At 34.3% G+C, this 22,911-nt stretch overlaps 1 protein-coding gene across 1 annotated transcript; it reads right to left on the bottom strand.

Annotated features, from left to right (window-relative positions):
• Positions 1 to 11,339: 11,339 nt before the first annotated feature.
• Positions 11,340 to 19,117, bottom strand: LOC147397086 (cytochrome P450 714C2-like). Its single transcript, XM_086449409.1, has 5 exons — positions 18,784 to 19,117; positions 16,464 to 16,690; positions 14,876 to 15,123; positions 12,903 to 13,257; positions 11,340 to 11,845 (listed from the first exon to the last, which is right to left on the bottom strand). The coding sequence occupies exons 1-5, from the start codon at positions 19,064 to 19,066 to the stop codon at positions 11,420 to 11,422; spliced, it is 1,539 nt and encodes a 512-aa protein (XP_086305535.1). The 5' UTR covers positions 19,067 to 19,117; the 3' UTR covers positions 11,340 to 11,419.
• Between the last annotated feature and the right edge of the window lie 3,794 nt (positions 19,118 to 22,911).

Raw genomic sequence — 22,911 nt, 5'->3', positions numbered from 1 at the left:
TTTAAAAAAATCCCTTCTTATTTATTTATTTTATATAATCACTTTTTTAATTGAAGCATTTCTTGGAAAATGATTTTGAAAAGTGTGATTTTCTAAACATGGCTTAAAAAGGGTCAACTACTCCTTACAAAAGTTATTGAATCAATGATAATTTCAGAGCATGGTTGTAGAAGAAAAAAATGAAAAAAAAAAAAAAAGTGCAACAAACGATAAGTTAAAATAGAAGAAAAAAAAAAGAACAGAAAAGAAGAAAAAGAAGTGCAACATATATATATATATATATATATATATATATATATATATATAGGTCCCGTTCAGCAACAAACATTTTGGCAAAACATGGGTTAGAGGTTTTGGAATGGGCTGTTTTTTGGTGAGGATGATCTCTATGGTGAGGAGATCATCCTCACCAAAAATCAGCCCATTCCAAAACTTCTAGCCCCAGTTTACAAGTTGAAAAATCGTGGACCGTCCATTTTTTGTAAACCATGTTTGATGGGGATAGAAGTTTTGGAATAGGCTGATTTTTGGTGATGATGATCTCCTCACCGTAGAGATCATCCTCACCAAAAATCAGGCCATTCCAAAACCTCTAACCCATGTTTTGAAAAATGTTTTGCCAAAATGTTTGTTGCTGAACATTTCCCATATATATATATGGGTCCCGTTCAACACCCTACGCTTTACCCTACACTTTACCCTACGTGTTTTGTCCTACATGGGTTAGAAGTTTTGGAATATACTGATTTTTGGCGATGATGATCTCTATGGTGAGGAGATCATCCTCACCAAAAATCAGCCTATTCCAAAACTTCTAACCCCATAAAAAATGGTTTACAAAAAATGGACGGTCCACGATTTTTCAACTTGTAAATATGGGGGCTAGAAATTTCAGAATGGGTTGATTTTTGGTGAGGAGGATCTTCTAACCGTAGAGATCATCCTCACCAAAAATCAGCCCATTCCAAAACTTCTAACCTATGTAGGACAAAACATGTTTGGTAAAGTGTAGGGTGTTGAACATTTCCCATATATATATGGGAGCGGTTCGGCAGCCCTAAAGTTTGCCTAGTTTTGTGCCAAACATTTTTTGTAAATCACTTTTGATGGGGTTAGAAGTTTGGGAATAGGCTGATTTTTTGTGAGGATGATCTCTACGGTGAAGAGATCATCTTCACCAAAAATCAGCTGAGTTTGAAACTTCTAACCCTAGTTCACAAGTTGAAAAATCGTCGACTGTCTAATTTTTGTAAATCACTTTTGATGGGGTTAGAAGTTTTGGAATATGCTGATATTTGGTGAGGATGATCTCCTCATCATAGAGATCATCCTCACAAAAAATTAGATCATTCCAAAGCTTCTAACCCATATTTTGAAAAATATTTGGCACAATGTTTGGCAAACTTTAGGGCTACTGAACCGCCCCCATATATATATATGGTTCACGTTCCTAAGACTCATATTGAGACTCACATTGCGACACACCGTTTTGTCTTATATGGGCAAAAATGTTTGGAATGGGCTGATTTTTTGTGAGGATGATCTCTGTGATGAGGGGATCATCCTGGCAAAAAATCATCCCATTCCAAAACTTGTAACCCCATCAAAATTGATTTACAAAAATTGGACGATCTATAATTTTTCAACAAAAATTGGATGGTCTAGAAGTTTCATAATGAACTGATTTTTGGCAAGGATGATCTCCTCACCACAGAGATCATCCTCACAAAAAATCAGCCCATTCCAAATATTTTTGCCTATATAAGACAAAACGGTGTGTCGCAATGTGAGTCGCAATATGAGTCTTCGGAATGCTGTTCTATATATATATTAGCGTAATCTTCCAGTCAAGTGCAAATGAGAATTTTAAGCATTGGAGTGCAATTGGTAATGGATGGCATGCAACTAGTTAGTCCCGTTTGATTTTCGACTCAGGATCTAATATGGTGTCCTGTTCCTATAAAATAGGATAGGTGTTTACGTGGCACACTTTAGTTGGTAAGCCATTCACAACACAACCCAATATATTATTTCCTAATCAAATTGTGGCATGTAGACACCTATCCAATCTATAGAAATGGGGCACCTTATTGGATCTTGACTCTTAAAAAATGCTATAAGGAATTTTAGATTCTAAAAATTCATTTTCAGAGGATTATATGAGAAATCCTATATTTCAAAAAGAGTAGCAAAAAACATACTCAATTGATGTGGCATGTGCACATAATCATATAATTTTTCTTGATATATATAATAAAATCTATAGTTATGTGTACATCCCTTGTTAGTTGAGTATATCTAAGTATATTTTTTTAAGTCAATTTATCACCAATGTTTAAATAAAATAAAATAAAAGATGTTGTAGGGGAAGGGTGAGAGTGAAAGTAAATTCTATTTAAATTATCTTCTAAAATATCTAGTTAGAATATATATATATATATATGGGTCCGTTCGGCACCCTTAGTTTTACCATACACTTAACAAACGCATTTTGTCCTACATGGGTTAGAAGTTTCGGAATGAGCTGATTTTTGGTGAGGATGATCTCTATGGTGTGTAGATCATCCTCACCAAAAATCAGCTCATTCCAAAACTTCTAACCCCATCAAAATTGATTTACAAAAAATGGACGGTCCACGATTTTTCAACGTGTAAACATGGGGCTAAACATTTCGGAATGGGCTGATTTTTGGGGAGGATGATCTTCTAATCATAGAGATCATCCTCACCAAAAATCAGCTCATTCCAAGACTTCTAACCCATGTAGGACAAAAAACGTTTGTTAAAGTGTGTGGTAAAACTTAGGGTGTTGAACATTTCCCATATATATATATATATATATATGGGAAATGTTCAACACCCTAAGTTTTACCACACACTTTAACAAACGTTTTTTGTCCTACATGGGTTAGAAGTCTTGGAATGAGCTGATTTTTGGTGAGGATGATCTCTATGATTAGAAGATCATCCTCCCCAAAAATCAGCCCATTCCGAAATGTTTAGCCCCATGTTTACAAGTTGAAAAATCGTGGACCGTCCATTTTTTGTAAATCAATTTTGATGGGGTTAGAAGTTTCGGAATGAGCTGATTTTTGGTGAGGATGATCTCCTCACCATAGAGATCATCCTCACCAAAAATCAGCTCATTCCGAAACTTCTAACCCATGTAAGACAAAACGCATTTGTTAAAGTGTGTGGTAAAACTAAGGGTGGCGAACGGGACCCTATATATATATATATATATATGGGGGGCGTTCAATGGCCAACTTTTTAGCAAACTTTTTGGCAAAACATTTTTCAAAACATGAGTTAGAGATTTTGGAATGGGCTGATTTTTTGTGAGGATGATCTCTACGGTGAGGAGATCATCATCACCAAAAATCAGCCCATTCCAAAACTTCTAGCCCCATCAAAAACAGTTTACAAAAAATGGACGGTCCACGATTTTTCAACTGGTAAACATGGGTTAGAAGTTTTGGAATGGGCTGATTTTTGGTGAGGATGATCTACTCACCGTAGAGATCATCCTCACCAAAAATCAGCCCATTCCAAAACCTCTAACCCATGTTTTGAAAAATGTTTTGCCAAAAAGTTATCTAAAAAGTTTGCCCTTGAACGCTACCCTATATATATATATATATATAGGATGGCGTTCCTACGACCCTTATTGCGACTCACATTGCGACACCATTTTTGTCTTATATGGGCAAAAAGGTTTGGAATGGGCTGATTTTTTGCAAGGATGATCTCTGTGATGAGGGGATCATCCTTGCAAAAAATCATCCCATTCCAAAACTTCTAACCCCATCAAAATTGATTTACAAAAATTGGACGGTCTAAAATTTTTCAACTTGTAAACATGGGGCTAGAAGTTTTATAATAAGCTGATTTTTTGCAAGGATAATCTTCTCACCATAGAGATCATCCTCACAAAAAATCAGTCCATTCCAAACATTTTTGCCCATATAAGACAAAACACTGTGTCGTAATAAGGGTCGTAGGAACCCGACCCATATATATATATATATATATGGTCCAATTACAAACCCCAATTTCCGAAAGAAAAATGAAAGCCTCAACATGTGGCTCTCCATCAACATGACGGGATGTTAGGGTTCCCAAGAAAAATGTATCCCTAGGAAAGAAAGTATTAATATTTAGAGATTGATATTGCTATCTAGAAAATCTACTTTTTCCCTCAAATCTTAATAATCATCTATCCCCCTTTCTCAACCATAGGTTGGAGAAAGAAAAACACTTTCCCTACTAAGGGTCGATGAATTCAAATGATTTATCAATTTGACAATCAAACTCCACAGCCCTCTAGATTTCGCAGAAAAAAGTTAGATTAAAAAAGAAGAGGGTTTTGATCCAAGACTTTGAAAATGGATCGCTATTGAACTCCTATTGAGTTTTCAAATTTAAAATTAAAATTCAACATTGAAACATAATTTTTTTTAAGTTTTTATTATTAATTAAATTCATAGAATTTTGCCTTCTATATTGATGTGGCAAAGGATCATGTTTTTGGATGCCACAAAATGAGCTCAATGATCCTTGCTAAGATATGAAATCAAATCTCACTCAATTAGTAAGGTTAGCATTACTCCAGAAGGAATGGGTTTCCCACTCTTCCACTCTTTGAAAATGGTATTTGGAGGAGAAGAAATGAATTGAAATGCTTTTTTTAAGGAAAGTAAGGAAAAAAAAAAAAAAGAGGTGGGGGTGGGGCACATCATTGGTGTGGCGTTAGTAAAAGTTGATGAGGCAATAACAACTTTCCAAAATTGAGGAACGATTATCTACTGCATTTTTAGTCTTTACTATTAATTATCAAATTACAAAAAGCGCTTTTGATACATGTGCGTTTTGCACAATTCAACTTCTAGATATTTATTTTTTAAATAGAAGTTGATGTGCCAATAGTAATTCTCATGATTAGTTAAACTAAATATTAAGAATTATTATTGCCACACCAACTTTTGCTAACGCCATCCCAATTATGTGCAATTCTTGCTGATTTACATGGGAATTAGTGTGGCATTAGCAATAGTTGGTGTGGCTTACCCTGCTTAAAACCTATTTCGCATCGGGAAGTGGTCAGAGTTTTCTTCAGTTTTTCTCATTGAATAAAAACAGTGTTCCACGTGACAGGTCTCAGGTGGACAAATATTATTTATTTATTTAATTGATTGGTGGCTAATATTTATGACCTTATTGTTTTCTTTCCATCAGTCTATGATTTATTATTTAATACTACTCAATGAATATTATATTCCTTCCATTACACAAAAAAGTTTATATATATATATAGGGAAATGTTCAGCACCCTAAGTTTTACCACACACTTTAACAAACGTTTTTTGTCCTATATGGATTAGAAGTTTTGGAATGGGCTGATTTTTGGTGAGGATGATCTCTATGATTAGAAGATCATCCTCCCCAAAAATCAGCCCATTCCGAAATGTTTAACCCCATGTTTACATGTTGAAAAATCGTGGACCGTCCATTTTTTATAAACCATTTTTGATGGGGTTAGAAGTTTTGGAATGAGCTGATTTTTTGTGAGGATGATCTCTATGGTGAGGAGATCATCCTCACCAAAAATCAGCTCATTCCAAAACTTCTAACCGCATCAAAAATGATTTACAAAAAATGGACGGTCCACGATTTTTCAACTTGTAAACATGGGGCTAAACATTTCGGAATGGGCTGATTTTTGGGGAGGATGATCTTCTAATCATAGAGATCATCCTCACCAAAAATCAGCCCATTCCAAAACTTCTAACCCATGTAGGACAAAAAACGTTTGTTAAAGTGTGTGGTAAAACTTAGGGTGCTGAACATTTCCCATATATATATATATATATGGGTAGCGCTCAATGGCAAACTTTTTAGCAAACTTTTTGGCAAATTTTTTTTCAAAATATGAGTTAGAGGTTTTGGAATGAGCTGATTTTTGATGAGGATAATCTCTACGGTGAGAAGATCATCATCATCACCAAAAATTAGTCCATTCCAAAACTTCTAACCCCATCAAAAACAGTTTACAAAAAATAGACGGTCCACAATTTTTCAGCTTGTAAACATGGGTTAGAAGTTTTAGAATGGGCTGATTTTTGGTGATGATGATCTCCTTACCGTAGAGATCATCCTCACCAAAAATCAGCCCATTGCAAAACCTCTAACTCATGTTTTGAAAAATGTTTTGCCAAAAAGTTGGCCATTGAACGCCCCCTATATATATATATATATATATATATATATTATATATATAGGGTCGGGTTCCTACAACACACATATAGACAACGTGTTTGTCTTATATGGGCAAAAATGTTTGGAATGGGCTGATTTTTTGTGAGGATGATCTCTGTGATGAGGGGATCATCCTGGCAAAAAATCATCCCATTCCAAAACTTGTAACCCCATCAAAATTGATTTACAAAAATTGGACGGTCTATAATTTTTCAACAAAAATTGGATGGTCTAGAAGTTTCATAATGAACTGATTTTTGGCAAGGATGATCTCCTCACACAGAGATCATCCTCACAAAAAATCAGCCCATTCCAAACATTTTTGCCCATATAAGACAAAACACGTTATCTATATGTGTGTTAAAATGGTTGTCGTTTGAACCTGACCCATATATATATATATATATATATATATATATATTATATATATATATGGGTCGGGTTCCGTATACCCTATTACGACTCACATTGCGACACACCGTTTTATCTTATATGGGCAAAAATGTTTGGAATGGGCTGATTTTTTGTGAGGATGATCTCTGTGGTGAGGAGATCATCCTTGCCAAAAATCAGCTCATTATGAAACTTCTAGCCCCATGTTTACAAGTTGAAAAATTTTAGACCGTCCAATGTTTATAAATCAATTTTGATGGGGTTAGAAGTTTTGGAATGGTATGATTTTTTGCCAGGATGATCCCCTCATCACAGAGATCATCCTCACAAAAAATCAGTCCATTCCTAACATTTTTGCCCATATAAGATAAACAGTGTGTCGCAATGTGAGTCGTAATAGGGGTCGTAATAACGCCATCCTATATATATATATATATATAAATGTTAGGTGGACAAATATTATTTAGTTTTTTGATTGGTTGGTGGCTAATATTTATGACCTTACTGTTTTCTTTCCATCGGTCCATGATTTATTAAGTAATACTATTCAATGAATATTATATTCCTTTCATTATACAACATAAAAGTTTTTATATATATATGGGGACGGTTCGAGGGACGTTCGAAAAACTGTCTGAGAAACCGATGTTTCTCATACTTTAGATTTTGACAAAATAACGGTTGAGATGTTTTATGACGTCATTCGGAATGTGAATGTAAGTTGTACATTTTATAAAACAACTCCCTCGTTTTATTTTTATTTTTTAAACAACCTCTCATTTTCTCATTCGTCTCGACAGAAACCCAAACCTTCGTCTTGACAAAACGATTGAAAATCGATTTTTTCGTCTCCATCGATCGACTGATCAACTAAACTCTCTCTCTCTTTCTCTCTTGACAGAACGACTGATCGACTGTTGTTGTGCTGTGTTGTAATGGTAGATCAGCTCCTGTAATAGTAGTGAGGGGTTGGTGGAAGGGCAGCTGATGATGATGAAGCAGTGGTGGTTGAAGAAGAGAATCCTGATGATGCTACAATAGAGAATAGTGGCATTAGGCCCACGTTGCTGCCATTGAAGCCGCCGTGCATTTTCCATGCCCAGTTAAAGGGTCCGGTTGACCCTCTTCTCTATCGCACTTCCCAGTCATATAAGAAACAAAAAAAAAAGTCAAACACTATCTCAGAGAGAGAGAGAGAGAGTTCAGTCCATTTGAGCACCGAACCATTGGAGAGAGTTGAGAAAGAGAGAGAGACAACAGAGGCAGAGAGAGAGAGGAGGGGAGGAGGAGGTTGAAGCCTTCCCGTGTTTCAGCCAATGTAAGAACACACAAAAATACACACTAATCACTTACATTAGAACTAAAAGAAAGAAAGACTAAAGCCAGTATTTGTGTTTGGTTATAAGGTGTAATTGGATCGGACTGCGCGAGCCTTGGAATCATAGTGTCCAATGATTCAGCTGTTTTGCAACCCACTTCCGATGGTAACATCATTAATAATAATTTTTCACACAAAGAATTTAAATTTTGGAATCTAATTATCTCTTTTTTCACACTTTTCTTCTCTACAGCTAGATCGATTCTACATGGGAATTACTTCTGGTTGATGTCGATGAACTTGCCCACAATCGTGGGTTGTGAGTTCGTTGAGAGAGAGACAGAGAGAGGCAGAGAGAGAGGAGGGGAGGAGGAGGTTGAAGACAATGGGTTTGGGAGGAGGAGGTTGAAGATGATGAGTTTGCCCAAAATCATGGGTTGTGAGTTCGTTGAGAGAGAGAAAGAGAGACAGAGACAGAGACAGGGACAGAGGAGGGGAGGAGGAGGTTGAAGACAATGGGTTTGGGAGAATTCATTTTAATAAGTTAGAAAAAGGAGAGAGTTTTTTGGAAATATATAAAATCTTTTACAAAAACAGTTGGTTTCCAGCTGTTTGGCAGATTTCATCCGAATCGTTTAACGGTTTAAATCCAATGACCTGAGAACATCGGCTTCTAATGTGGTTTTTCAAACGTCCATCAAGCCGGCCCCTATATATATATATATATATAATTATATATATATATATATTCTAATTGCAGCCGACTTTAAGATTCCCCATCAAATAAATGGCATAGATGCAAAGAAAAACATAGATTTCATTTAGCCAAACAAAAATCTCTGTTGATTGAATGAATAAAAATGAAATCACCCCTCATGTCAAACCTGAAACTTTGATTTTTCTTAGATTTTGTGTTATTTTTTTATGCATATAAGATTCAACCGTGACTTATACTAATCAAATCACTTCTTTTCAATTTAAAAAAAGAATCGTGATAAACTGACCATCCTATGTGACAAACTCAATCGATTACCTTGATATGAGAAGTTAGTGAATCATAGATCTGCACTCCTCGGGATACATGGCTGCATTTTCTCCTAAAAATGTGTATCTCGAGGGGATCATGTATCACAAGGAATGCAGATCTACGATTCTCGAACTTGTCACGTCAGGTAGTCAATTGATTAGCCACGTCGGGTAGTCAGATTAACATGACTCTTTTGAAAATGCTGGAGTGACTGTGTTTCACTACTGACATGATGTATATGGAACTATATATGTATTATTCACTGTTTTCACCTCCACGTTAACAAAGTGCAAAACACTGTGAATAACACAGTCACTCCAGCACGGCTCTTTCAATTTTATTGGCAATGTAAATGCTAGTGAAAATAGCAAGAAAGAAAATAAGATTTCAATCTCAAGCTACTTAATTTGAGATTCCCCATCAAATAAACATCTTAGATGAGAAGAAAAAAATAGATTTCTTAGAGATTAGTGTTAATTTCCTAGTGATTGGTAAAATTTTTACCTTTACCTGTTGCATTTGTCACCTTTACTATCCCAATAGAACCCACATGCTTCTTCCAAGCACCACAAAGCTCAGAATGGAGGGATGCCATGGCCAATGAGATTCATGCTCTTCTTCGCACAGGGACCTGGACCCTAATTCCACCACTTACTAATCAAAACATAATTGGTTGTCGTCGGATATATCGCATCAAACAAAAATCAGATGGCTCAGTGGAACGTTATAAAGCCCATTTGGTTGCGAAAGAGTTTCATCAATTACCCGGCATTGGCTATGATGACACATTCAGCCCTGTGGTTAAACCTACCACAATTCAAATTGTGCTCAGCCTTGCCATGCAACATAACTGGTCATTACACCAACTTGATGTTCAAAACACCTTCTTACATGGTGTTCTTTTTGAAGAAGTTTACATGGTTGATCGTCAACAACCCCATTATGCATGTCAGCTAAATCGCTCCCTTTATGGTCTCAAACAAGCGCCATGAACCTGGTTTTTCCGTTTTAGTACCTATCTTCAAAGTCTTGGTGTTGAAGGCTCCACTGCTGACCACTGTTCATCATCATCTTACTTATTTATGTTGACAACATTATCATTGCTGGTAACACGCCGATTGCTATCACAAATCTTATTTCTAATCTTGGGCGAATTTTCGCAATGAAAGACCTAGGTCCAATTCATTATTTCTTGGGGATGGAGGTTCGATATACACCATCTGATTTATATTTGTGTCAATCCAAATATATTGTCGATATCCTTTGCGGGCTAAGATGGAAGGGGCAAAATCATTGAGCTCTCCTGTCACCAGTGGATCAAAACTCTCATTGTATGACGGTGATCCTACGCCCAATTCTACTGAATATTGCAGAATTGTGGGCTCTCTTCAATACTTGACATTAACAAAAACTTCATAGTTAGCTAGAAACTTAAGAAGCCACTTTTTCTCCGAAAACTTCAATTTTCATTAATATTTTTTATTCTATTATTGTTCCAAGGAGCTCCGAAAAAAAAAAATTCTAATTCTCAAGTTAGAAATTGGCGAGAACACTGGGCTTGCTTGAACATTTAGACTTGGTGTCATAATTTTCTCACCTTGCGCACCAGGTGATATTAACTGTCTTTGAGAAATGGCATATCAACACACACCTCATAGCGATGTACCAATTATTTTCATATTTTTACTATTATAATGAGAAAAGGTGGAGTGGAGTTCAACACCAAAATTTGAATTCCAAAATGTAATTATAAAAATCAAGAAAACTGCAATTTTATATACATCTCTAAAATCACTTTGATTAGTTTTCAAAATTATAAAAATATTTACTATGTAATCTTCAAAATCACCTTTCATTTAATATTTTAAATTACAAATGAACATTTGAGAGACATGTACTTGTGCCCCTAACTTGACTTTTTTTGGGGTGCCTGTACAATTTTTGGGGGTCATTTTCTTAATTAAAAATGCATGTTTTGTCCTAAGAAGTCATATATACTTCTAGTTCAAAAAACCTTAAAAGATGTATTGTATTTTTGTAGTTTTCATCGATAAAGAATTATCATCGCTGCCCGTGGACGCAGGCAATTTTGCTAAATCACGTAAATCTCTTGTGTTCTTTATTTTCTCTATTTTTATCTTCGTAGTTTATCAATTTTGATCAATCAAAGAGAGCTTTTCTGCAACAGTTTGCACATGCCTCCTTCTAGTCGTATGTGAACTATTTTCCAACATAACATACTTTTTATGCTTGCTTAGTGGGAAAAAGTTTAATTATCATCACGTGAAAAATAAAGTAAAATCAGCTAATAAACAAAATTATAAAGTAACAAGAAATAACACGAAATATGAAACAAAATCTTACACTAAATTCCCCAAGCAAATATGATTTTGTTTTCTTATTACCTAAATTGAAAAGAAGGGTTCTCATATCTTCCTAACTAAAAGATTCACTCCAAATTCGGGCACTACGACCATAGTGGTTGTAGGAGAGTGGCGATATTTAGGAGAGAGGGTGAAAGAAAACTTCGATAGAATTAAAGCCAGTACTATCTTCAATTCAGTCATGGCGAAGTGTTGTCCAGCACACATGCGCGGTCCAACACCAAATGGCATGTACGCGTGTGGGAACTTGCAAGCACTGTTGAGTCCATTAGCGAACCTCTCGGGATTAAAATTGTGGACATCAGCTCCCCAATTATCGGGGTCGTGGTGCAAAGGTAGCACGGGTAGCCAAAGGTTGATGCCTTTGGGAACATGAATGTTTCCCAATTCCATATCTTTCAAGGTCTCTCTTGAAATGAATGTTGCAGGAGGATACAAACGCAATGTCTCTTGAATTACCATTGTCACCTGCCAATATTGGAAATATATATAACTGTTCTTATTAGGGATGCATGTTATATTGCGACTCCAATATGCTATAATTATACACTATTCTAAGAAGACTACCTTTTATTCAAGTTTTTTAAGGAGGAAAAAAAAAACCCAAGAACACACTTCTAGAAGACAATGGCATTTAAGTTATTTATATTAATCTTTCATGAAAGACAGAAGTCAGGGAGTATTTCATCTGTTGAAAAAAGAAGGAAATATCTCTAATTTTCACTATATTCAAGGTTATAGTGACAAAATTATGGGTTTTGTTAACGTGTGCCCTCAAGGCACTGCATTAAAAATTGATTTTCCTACCAAAAATGTCTTCAATATTTTTTTCAATGTGTATTTAATGCAGCTTAACGTGTGCCTTGAGGGCACATGTTAACAAAACCCTAAAATTATAGAGATAGCCTTAAGTTTTCAAAATGAAAACATATACCTTGACTTCAACCTGGGATGAGAGACTAATATGAAATGATTGAAATGTCCTCACCTTCATTAATTAATTCTTAGCCAAAATCACTTGAATTTTCCCAAAAATCTATGGTCTTCAACTTCCAAGGTAAAAATTTTACCCTCATCTTCAACCTAAAGATCCTATCACCTTCAACCATCAAACCTGAAGAGGTATTGATGATCGATACTTTGGACTTGGGTTCAATTCTCGTGAGCACCGGGTTACTAATCTAGTTTAAAAAAAATTTAATCACCCCACAACAACAAAAAAAGTGGGTATTAGGGAAGATTGAAGACAATAGGTTTTTGGGTGAATTATCATTGGTTTTTTTGCTAAGAGGTTGAAGATGATGAGTCGAGGAAGGTTTTAGAATATAAATAATAAATATGACATATGAACCACGTACGTCTTTTGGTTTAATTTGCTAGACAACCAAGATTAGTGGTTAGTAATTAGTCGGTGAAGGCGGGTTTTGAACCTAGGTCATGGTAACCAACTTAACAAGTTGGCATCTTTGTATGCACTACATCCCTATTCTAACAAAATAAAAATAGAAAAATTCAGATTTAATACCAGTTTCATCTTGCGAAGCATATCAACATCTGGTATGTGTCCACCGCAAACTTGTTCCACCTCAGCACGAACACGATCTTGCCAATCTGGACATGAAGCCAATAACATCAATGCCCACAGTGTGGAAATCGCCGTTGTCTCATACCCAGCTAAGTAGATATTTTTGCAATTGTCGACAATAAATTGCTCGGCCTCATCTACCCTTAGATCACCAAGTTTAGAACCCTCAACAATCATTTGTAATAGATCCTTATCTGAAGTAGAATCTGTTCGCTCCTTCGCTATCTTTAAGATCATAGAGTACACCTCCTTTTCTAGTCTCCATATCGCCCGGTTGCCCTTTGTGGGAAGATATCTAGCAACAACAACAATTAATAAAGCCTGATATATCTCAAAGATCGAAGAAATCTAGTATAGGACGTTATTACTTAGAGCCCACTTGGATATACTTAAAAAAGTAACATTTTTTTATTTTTGAAAATTGAAAAATTAAAATGTTTGTTTGGGTTAATTTATATATAAAAAACTTTTAAAAATGAAAAATCTTAACATTTTAAGAAGCAAGAGGAAAGTACTTCCTACTTTTTAAAAGCTACTTCGCCCAAAGCTACTTTCTTCCACATTTACTTTCTACTTTGTATTCAAACAAAACCTTCAAATAATATATGGTTCATGGTTGGGTCTGCCTACTTTGCTTCTAATCCCCAAAAGTGCTTTTTGATTGAAAATTATTATTTGGTAACTAATTTTTAAATCGCTTCTAGCATAATTAAGAAACCAAAAGCTAGAAGCCAGAAGTGGCAAATATCCGCCCCACGTTCCTAGTAAGCGGGGTTACAGTGGATTGTCAACCCCGATACTGTAGTTTAGAGAGGTGGCACTTTCAACTTCCAACTTCCATGAATAAGATGTAAACTATGTTATTTATGTGATGTAAGATTAGAGAAGATAAATAGAAAAATGATGTAAAATAAATGAAGAAAATAAATTATAAAGACTATAAAAAAGAGCATTTATAGAATTAGAAGTGTCTCTGGATAGTCACCAAGACTATTGAAAAGTGTGCTTGGGTTGTGACTTTTCAAATAGACACATGACTTAACAAAAGTGAGTCTTTTACACGCACCCACGTGAGGTTTAAATCTGAAGATTTGCACCTCCCCTGCGCACGCATCGTATTAAGGTTTTTTGGATCAATACGTCCATATCCTTTTTAGAACTCGCCCTCACGTTCGTGTGGGCTTGATCTATATCTTTTTCACACTTAGTACATTATGTGATAGCTTTTATATAAGAGTTATACTTTTTAATTGTTTTTATTCGATGTGGGACTAAGATTTTACACCCCAACTTACAAACAAACCACTTAACTCTTATTTTCACTTTTTTACTTTAACTTTAACTTTAACTTCTACTTCCATTCAAACATTAGGATAAATCCCATATTAATCCAACAAACCAATCTCATCATATATTTTAGTCAATGGTTAGGGTATCCCTCAATGTCAGCCTACGCTCCTCTATATATATATATATAATCCAAATTCCTAACAAAAGTGTCTTGTTCTATATGGACTAAAAGTTTCGGAATGGGCTGATTTTTTTTTTTTTTTTTTGAGGATGATCCCTATGGCGAGGAGAACATTCTCACAAAAAATCAGTTCATTCTGAAAAATTTAACACTAGTTTATAAGTTGAAGAATCGTGGACCGTCAATTTTTAATTATTAATTTGTAACCATTTTTCATGGGGTTAGAAGTTTCATAATGGGCTGATTTTTTGTGAGGGGGACTCCTCACCATAGAATCCCGAAAAGCTCCTCCTAAACTCACACCAAAGTATCAATTTTTCCATCCTGATTCTTATAAAACTGATTTTAGAGAAGTGCTTAATTTTGTTGTGGCATGCACCGCATATATTCCCAAACGAGAACTCAATAATTGGTTAGGTAGTAAAACTTAACACATACATACCTCAATCCAAGGATCCCACTAAGCATAGTTGGCTTCGCCAAAGACATTTGAATTTGTCTAAGCCTTAAGAATATCTCTGTTCCTTCGGCATAGTTTCTCCCGAATAAAGTTTTTGAGATTATGAAGGATGAGAATCTTCTCAAGTCCTCATCAGCTCTTATGTCTGCAAGTCCCCCCTCACTTTCAATTTTACTCTCCCATGAATTTATTAGTATGTTTGTTCCTTCCACCATTAGGTTCATCATACCCTGTAAATTTACCAAGCAATTATTATTTCCAACAACAATTCCAACATAGCAGAATTTTTTTTTTTTTTTTTGGAAAACTACCAAAGAAGGATGATTTTGTTGATAATTTTGTTAAAAAATAGTAATTTTTGAATAATTTAAAACATTGGATAGTCCAACGTTATTTGAAATCATTGGATTGTCCAACGTCTAGATAGTTTTGTGTTTTATATTTTATTATAGGCAAATTTACCAAAACATGTACCAAAAATTGAATAATTCCCAAAACAGAGCACTATTGAACTTAATTCCAAAAACAGTAACAAATGTCACAAAGGCGGAAACTTCAGTGCCATAATAAAATGAGTGAATTAGACATATATACCACTCTTGATTTTGATAAATATTCAATTTATCTCCTCAAGTCTTCAAATAATGGACGTACTCCTTGATCGCGTTCTTTTGTTGGAGACTACCAATAAATGATATTCCTTCATTTTCAAATACTGGTTATAACCCTTGGCTTTTTAAAATTTAATCCTTTTACTTGTGGTTTGAAGATGAAGGATACAAAATCTTAGTATCCGTACGATTGCACATGAAAATGATCGGGAAAGAATTCACCATTTTCCCAAGAGGTAGGATGGAAAAACATTTTCCCTCTTAGGCGTGAAATTGAAGTTTAATTTTCAAAACATGTTTTCCAATGAGCTTGTCACTTTTATAAGTAGTGATCTCGTTGATAAATTACCAGAGAGATTGTGGGTAATTTTTAAATGACTTTTATAATCAACTATCTCACTGATAAATTACTAGCGAGATCACAGGTAATGTTAAAGTCAAATACCCTTGATATCATTGGTAATTTATCAGTGAGTTTGTTGATTATGCACTACGTTAAAACTGGATACTTCGACATAAAAAATTTGACGGTCCAAGGCCAACGAATTTTAGAAATTGAATTTTGATGATCCAGGATTGTCGAAATTCTTGATGTTCCTAGATTTGATGGCTTAGAGCAATCGAATTTCTCTCATCCTTCATTAATTTAACAGTTTCGACCAGTCGGAAAAAAAAATTTGACAACGAAAAATTCGACGCCAATTTGACCTCTTGGTCCATCGAATTTTATGAAATTTGATGGCCCAAAGCCGTCAAATTTGTGCTTTTTTCACATTGTGACGGACTCGTTGGAAAAAATGTTTTGGGAATTAAAATGAATAGTATACCGGAATCGGAATTTGTTCATATTCAGCACACGAAATGATAATTTACCCTTAATTCTTAATTGATATCATATGAATAGGTGTGCACTTAGAAAAAGATGGTGTTCAATATAATATCTGTTTTATTTAATTTACCTTGACTTTATCCATGTATAACTCTGGAGCAATAACTTTCCTTTGGTGTACCCAAGTAGCCCCACTTGAGGTTAGAATGCCCTTTCCAAGCAAAGCTCCAAGTTCCTTTTGTTGATAAGAAGGCTTTCCAAGGTCCAAAGATGTGCAAAGGCTCATGTCCTTCACTGCGTCAGGGTGGGTCACGCACAACACTTGCACGTTCCCCAGCGAAAGCATGAACACTTTACCTGTCAAAAGTTGAATCACCATGAATGGTTTTAAAAGACTCGTGAGTTGACTCGAGCAAGTGAAAGAAATATATGTAAGGAATCATGATAATATGACTCGCCATGTAGCATACTCAATCGACTCTCTGACGCGACAAGTTTAGAAACTGTAGATATGTATGCGTCGGGATACACAATTATACTTCCCCATTTAAAAAAAGTGTATCCCGATGTGTATAGATATATGGTTCCTGAGCTTGTTCACATCATGATTGAGTATGACACATGGCGAGTCATATTATCATAACTCTAATATTTTAGAGAAATGCTAAATTGAAGACGTTTTTGGCCAAAACCCCATACGCCCTCTGATGTGTTGGCTCACAGCCCAACAAATGTATGACATGTGGTGCAATGACATCAACAATAGAGAAAACTACTCTCTTGCTTGTTAGATTTCAAATCTTAAAAAGGGTCGTTGGGCCCACAATGATTAGCACATTGACAATCCAATAACACAGTCTTTTAGATTTCAAGAAAAATATTCATATTAAAAAATATATATATTGCTTTTCAAACTTGATCCAACGTGTTGAAAATGGACGGCCACCAAGAATCCAAATTTAAAAATAAAATTCAGCGGTGAAAAATAACGATTTAAATATTTTTTTTTTCTTAAAGTTCATATAATTTTTTATTGTTACTTTTCATTAAAATTGATTTTTTGATACAAAAAAAAAATTCTCTAACCATAAGGGATCCTAAGAGATAAATTACCTTGTAACACACCCAGGGCAGAGCTAGTAAGGAGAAATTTGAGAAATTACATGCCCCATTTGTCCCCACTCCCTCATCTCTCTCCCCATGTGCCCCCACACCCTCACCTCCCTTTAATTTTTGCCCCCCCCCCCCCCCCCCCCTTTCAATTTTTTGTTGATGTTGCCTCTTGACCGGGCCTTCTCATATAATAATTGAAAATGACCTAAATATCATTTTCTTCAATTTATAATTAAAAACCTCTGAATTTCTCCCTAGAACAATTCATCTTCAAATTCTTCAACTATACAACTAACCATAGTTTGCCCCCACTACAAGAAAATCCTGGCTCCGGCCTGAACACACCAACTTTATAGTTGTAGATTTTTCAAGGGAGTTGTGATTGAATTATTTTAGAGAAATTTTAGTAAACGTGTGCAACTTATTATTCCTATTTCGGTACACTATTCATTTTAATTTCCAAAACATTTTTTCTAGTGAGTTTGTCACTTTTATAATAATGATCTTTCCAATAAATTAATAGTGAGATCGAAGCTAATTTTGAAGTGACTTTTATAATCAACAATCTCGATGATAATTACCAGTGAGATCATAGGTAATGTTAAAAGTCAAATATCCTTTATATTTTTAACGGCGAGATCACTGGTAATTTATAAACGAGATCGCTAATTATAAAAGTGATGAACTCGTTGAAAAATATGTTTTGGGAATTAAAATGAACAGTGTACTAAAATCAAAAATTTTGCAATATTTAGTGCACAAAATGATAATTTACCCTTTTTATAAATCATCTGATCGACCCATTCCCAAAACCCCCGAGAGAGAGAGAGAGAGATGTTGGTGTCACCTCTCTCCCTCGATCCAAAATCATTTAAACAAATATGCTTAGGCTTTTTTAGTCAACATGAAGGTGGATTTGCTGAGATTTGAACCTTGGTCATGGGATAAACTCTCCCCACGCCTTTGTCAAATTAGCTACTCGAGACAGTACTTCAAAAAGCACTTAAAAACTGTTCTCCACAAAAACGAAATTTAGAAATACCAATTTCGTACTTCACATAAATACTATTTTGACTCTTTTAAAATGTTTCTCTTTCAAAGCATCAGATGTCCACACGGGCCCTAAGTTTCAAACAACAAGTATAGTCTTTGGATGCTTGTAGACAATGGGATGAGGTAAAATGAAAAAGATGAGGAAAGAGAGACAATTAGAGAAAAAGATACACTATGTGATTCCATATGGTCATCTAATTCGTGCATTATTAAAAGAAGTTTCTGTGTGAAAAGAAAATTTCAAAACTATCTCATTTAATGGACTAAAAATAACTAAAACATACCATATTGCTTTCTCCACTGCTCTAAATATGAAAAGAGTATGGAACTACAATCATGGGTGATGATTGATTCTTCTTTTCTTCGAGCCTTAGCAACCATTGATTGGATCCTCTTGATATCAGGAATGTTCCCATATGGAAATGAAGGAGGAGGACCATTGATCCCTTGCTTTCGAAGCTTTGATCTAAGTCTTTCTGGCCTTAACCAAAGAGCATTATAGAGACGTAAAAACAAACCAAAGATACAAAGCAAAGAGAGTGAGAAGAAGATCTTTACAACCTCCATGGCTTCTTTCTTTCCCCCTTAGTATTCTATGTATGCTGATCTGTTTTGATTTTCTTATAGTGGATAGTTGGGATGATTAATTTCTTTATTGAGTGGTAGGTACTCACCTGATTTTAAAATTTAGATTCTTTTAAGTTTCCATAATTTGATTTTATTCTAGACGATGACTTGAGATTCGATTTGAACAAGTCTAACAAAAATACTTTTTTAACTTTTAATTATTAAAGTTAGTGTGCATTACTTTATTGATTGAGTCGTGCTCGGGTGACACAGGATTTACTGTGATTCTCACAATTCTGCCATGGAGATGCATACATAACTGTAGATGATTTTTACTCGTATCACAAGGAAACACATCTATGGTTATGTGCACATCCCACATCATGTGTCATTCCAGCATTTTCCTTATTGAGTTAGTGTGCCTCACGTGAGCATTACTTTATTAAGTGGTAGGTACACACCTGATTTTAAAATTTAGGGTGTTTGATAAGATTTGTGTGTCATAAGTAAATGTCTGTGTGCCATTAGAAGATTAATATCACACCTACCCTACTTCCAACCTTATTCGCATTGGGAAGTGGGATGCATCGAGATAAAATCAATTTTTTTTATTATTTACGCATACCTATGCACCCTACATATTATATTTTATATTAGAAGGTGGTGTGTGCAAATTAAAATTAATTATTTCTAATTTAAAGATTAAATAATAAAAATAATATTTTTATAATTTTGAAAAAGAATTGGGATTTTTTTACTCTAAAATTTTTCACTAGATCTGTACTTGGCTGATGTGGCAAGGGCACAGAATCATATATCTTTTTCTTCGAGATACACAAGAAAAAGATCAATGATTTTGTGCCCTTTCCATATTAAACGAGTACAGATTGAGTGAAAATTTTTTAGTCAGAAAATCATTAGCGTTTTGAAAATCATCCAACTTACGTATTATAAGGTAAGATTGCAACTTTCTTGATTTTTGACCAAAATTACAAAAATTATATTAAATTTAAATGAAAAGAGGGGCATTTGTGAGATCCAATTTTTGATGTCAAACTACTCCTATTCTGTCTTCTCTCATTATATAATAAAGATAAATTTAATTATAACACAAAAATAGACTTTAAACTCCCCTAAATCCATCAAAGTAATTTAAAAACTTACAAAATACAGAAAATCTATTTTCTAAAGATATCTGTTATTGGCACTACACAACAATTCAACCATTCTCTTATTTTCTTTATATTGAGATGTAATAAGTAAAAGTAGGGGGTGCCAATAGCAGCTCTCATTAAATGCTTGTAGATTTATTCTACTTTTATTTGACTCATCCAAGTTGACTCGTAAGTGTTGAGCTCAACTCGACTCAGTTAAGTGGAGTTTTAAAACTATGGATTAAACAAGAGAGGTTCTATGGTCGCACAACTTTGACTAAGAGGGCATCATGTGTGTGCTAATTCTTCACTAATATCATAGAATTGGGGTACTCTTAACAGGGTGAAGCCAGGATTGTGATCTCACAGGGGTAACCAAGAGCAAAAATATTTTTGTGGGGACAATCAATAGAGGATTTTTTTTTTTTCTAGGAGTAATAGAAGTGGATTTTCTTAACAGCCGTTGGTATCTATCACTATAACTCATGTATACTCATAAACTTTGAAAATTCTTACACAGGGCGGGACAAGTGCTCCCCTTATCCCTTATGTAAATCCACTCCTGACTTCGGGTAAAAGTTGGTGTGGCCATAGAATATATCTTGAGCAAAGGTTCATGCGTTGCACACTAAGGGTGCACATGATTTGGTTTGGTTCAGTTGGGGGAAAAATCAGAATTGAACCAAACATGATTGGTTTTACAAATCTGAAATCGGAATCGAATCAATCACACCATAGAACCGAATCAACCCAAACCGACCTTGATTCGATTTGGTTATCGATTTTCCTTATTTGCATTGGGACTTTGATCTTCACCCCCAAATCTTCTAAATTAATGTACAATGTGAGTCATTTTATTCCTTGATTGATGAGCTAATGGACCTATAATGAGTTTGTGTGGGAGGGTGAGGGGGGGATTGTTTGTTAATTAATAATGAGAGAGAGTGTGTGTGTGTGTGTGTGTGAGTGAGTGTGAGTGAGGAAGCACTCAAATAAAATTCTTTAAGGGAGAAAATATTGAAATTATTAATAAAAATTTGATCTAATATGATCATATTTATATATAAGTTCGGTTCTATCATACCCCTAAACCTGGTATCGAATCAAATCAATCGATTTTTTTTTTTTTTAAAGAACCCAGAATCAAGCCAATGCATTTTAAAATCAAACCAACCCAATGGAAAATACTTATTTCGGTTCAATTCGATTCTCTTCAATGTGCACCCCTACTCAGGACCGCACCCTCACTAAAGAATTTAATAAATAAATAAAATTGAAGGATTTGGTATCTTGAGATCCAAAAATGGGGGCCCACCTGACCAATTAGAGTGAATCTGTCTCTATAATCAATTGGATCCACTCAACCCACCTACACCCAGACAAAAATGGGGGCCCACCCGATCAATTATGGTGAGTTTGTGTCTATAATTACGTTGGATCTGGGTCTATCGTCAGACTGATATCTGACTGACAAGATATTGGGGTAGAAAAGTTGAAAGTAACCATTAAAGGCTTTTTATCACTGACAACATATAGATTATTATTATTATTTTTTTTTAAATTTTAATTTTATCCAGATAAAAAATCTATGGTGTAAAATTTATTTATTTATTTTATTTTATCCAGATGAAAAATCTATGGTCTAAAATTTAAAAAAAAAATGTTATTCTTTTAAGGGACAATAACCGTAAAAGACTTTTTATTGAGAATATATACTAATAATCCCTAGTAAATAGTACCTACTATTTAAATCCTTCTTAATAAAATATTAACTTTTTAAAGAACTTTTCACAATTAAAAAAAATATATCTAAAATGCCTTTTAACAATTTTACAAAGTGATTTGATTTAAAAATATACCAAGTCAAATAAAAAACTTGATTAATTTATTTGGTTATTAAAATTTTTGTAAAAAATAAAAAATAATAATTTTATTTATTAAAAATTATTCATAAATTCAATTTAATTTTATTTGAGTTTGACTTGTTAATTTTTGTGTTGAATCAATTTGATGAATATTCAATATTAGTTTTAGGATTATGTTTTAATTATTTTAAATTATTTATATATTTTAATAAATATAATATACATAGATCAAATCAATTTGACGATGATCGTGCTCATTTTCATCTTCATCATGTGAGATAAAGATTATTAGTTCTGAGAAGAAAAAATAATAATTTTTTTTTTTCTTTTTCATTTTCATTTAGATCATTTTTTCATTGTTCTATAAGAGATGATTGTAGTCAAGGGGCATGTCATTAATCTTAAAACATAGGAGTGCCTCAAATAAACATGTTTCTTTAAATCTCAAAAATCGTTGAAAGGATAATTAAGACATTTTTACTTCAAAAATCATTTTTAGAATAATAATTTTCTAACTTAAAAGTCTACACCATGTCAATACTCGACTAGCGTGGTATAACACGAAATCATAGTTTTATTTTCTCGGGATACACAATGATTCATTTTTTATGAGAATTTCGAGTGATGTATCCCGAAAAAAAGAGATCTATGATTTTTGTATCCATGCCACATCATCCAAGTATTGACCAAAAGAAGACTTTTTAATTAGAATATCAGCACTTCAAAAAATAAAATGAAAAATGCTTGATTGCCTACGTTGGACATTGTGCTCAACACTGAAATAACCTCGTAGTGCATGGAGAACAATTGATTTTCTAAGATGAAT

The sequence above is a fragment of the Akebia trifoliata genome, chromosome 8, assembly GCF_017979445.1.
Source record: "Akebia trifoliata isolate Shusen 1 chromosome 8, ASM1797944v1, whole genome shotgun sequence".
Taxonomy (NCBI): Eukaryota; Viridiplantae; Streptophyta; class Magnoliopsida; order Ranunculales; family Lardizabalaceae; genus Akebia; species Akebia trifoliata.
This window is presented reverse-complemented; position numbering and strand designations above follow the sequence as displayed.

Bases quoted from the DNA above. Each gene is read 5' to 3' on its own strand.
- LOC147397086 (XM_086449409.1), bottom strand. From the start codon at position 19,066: ATGGAGGTTGTAAAGATCTTCTTCTCACTCTCTTTGCTTTGTATCTTT. The intron at 13,258-14,875 runs GTATGTATGTGT...TGTTGTTGCTAG, and splicing joins AGTGGGATCCTTGGATTGAG to ATATCTTCCCACAAAGGGCA. The intron at 11,846-12,902 runs GTATTAAATCTG...CAATATTGGCAG, and splicing joins TGCTTCGCAAGATGAAACTG to GTGACAATGGTAATTCAAGA.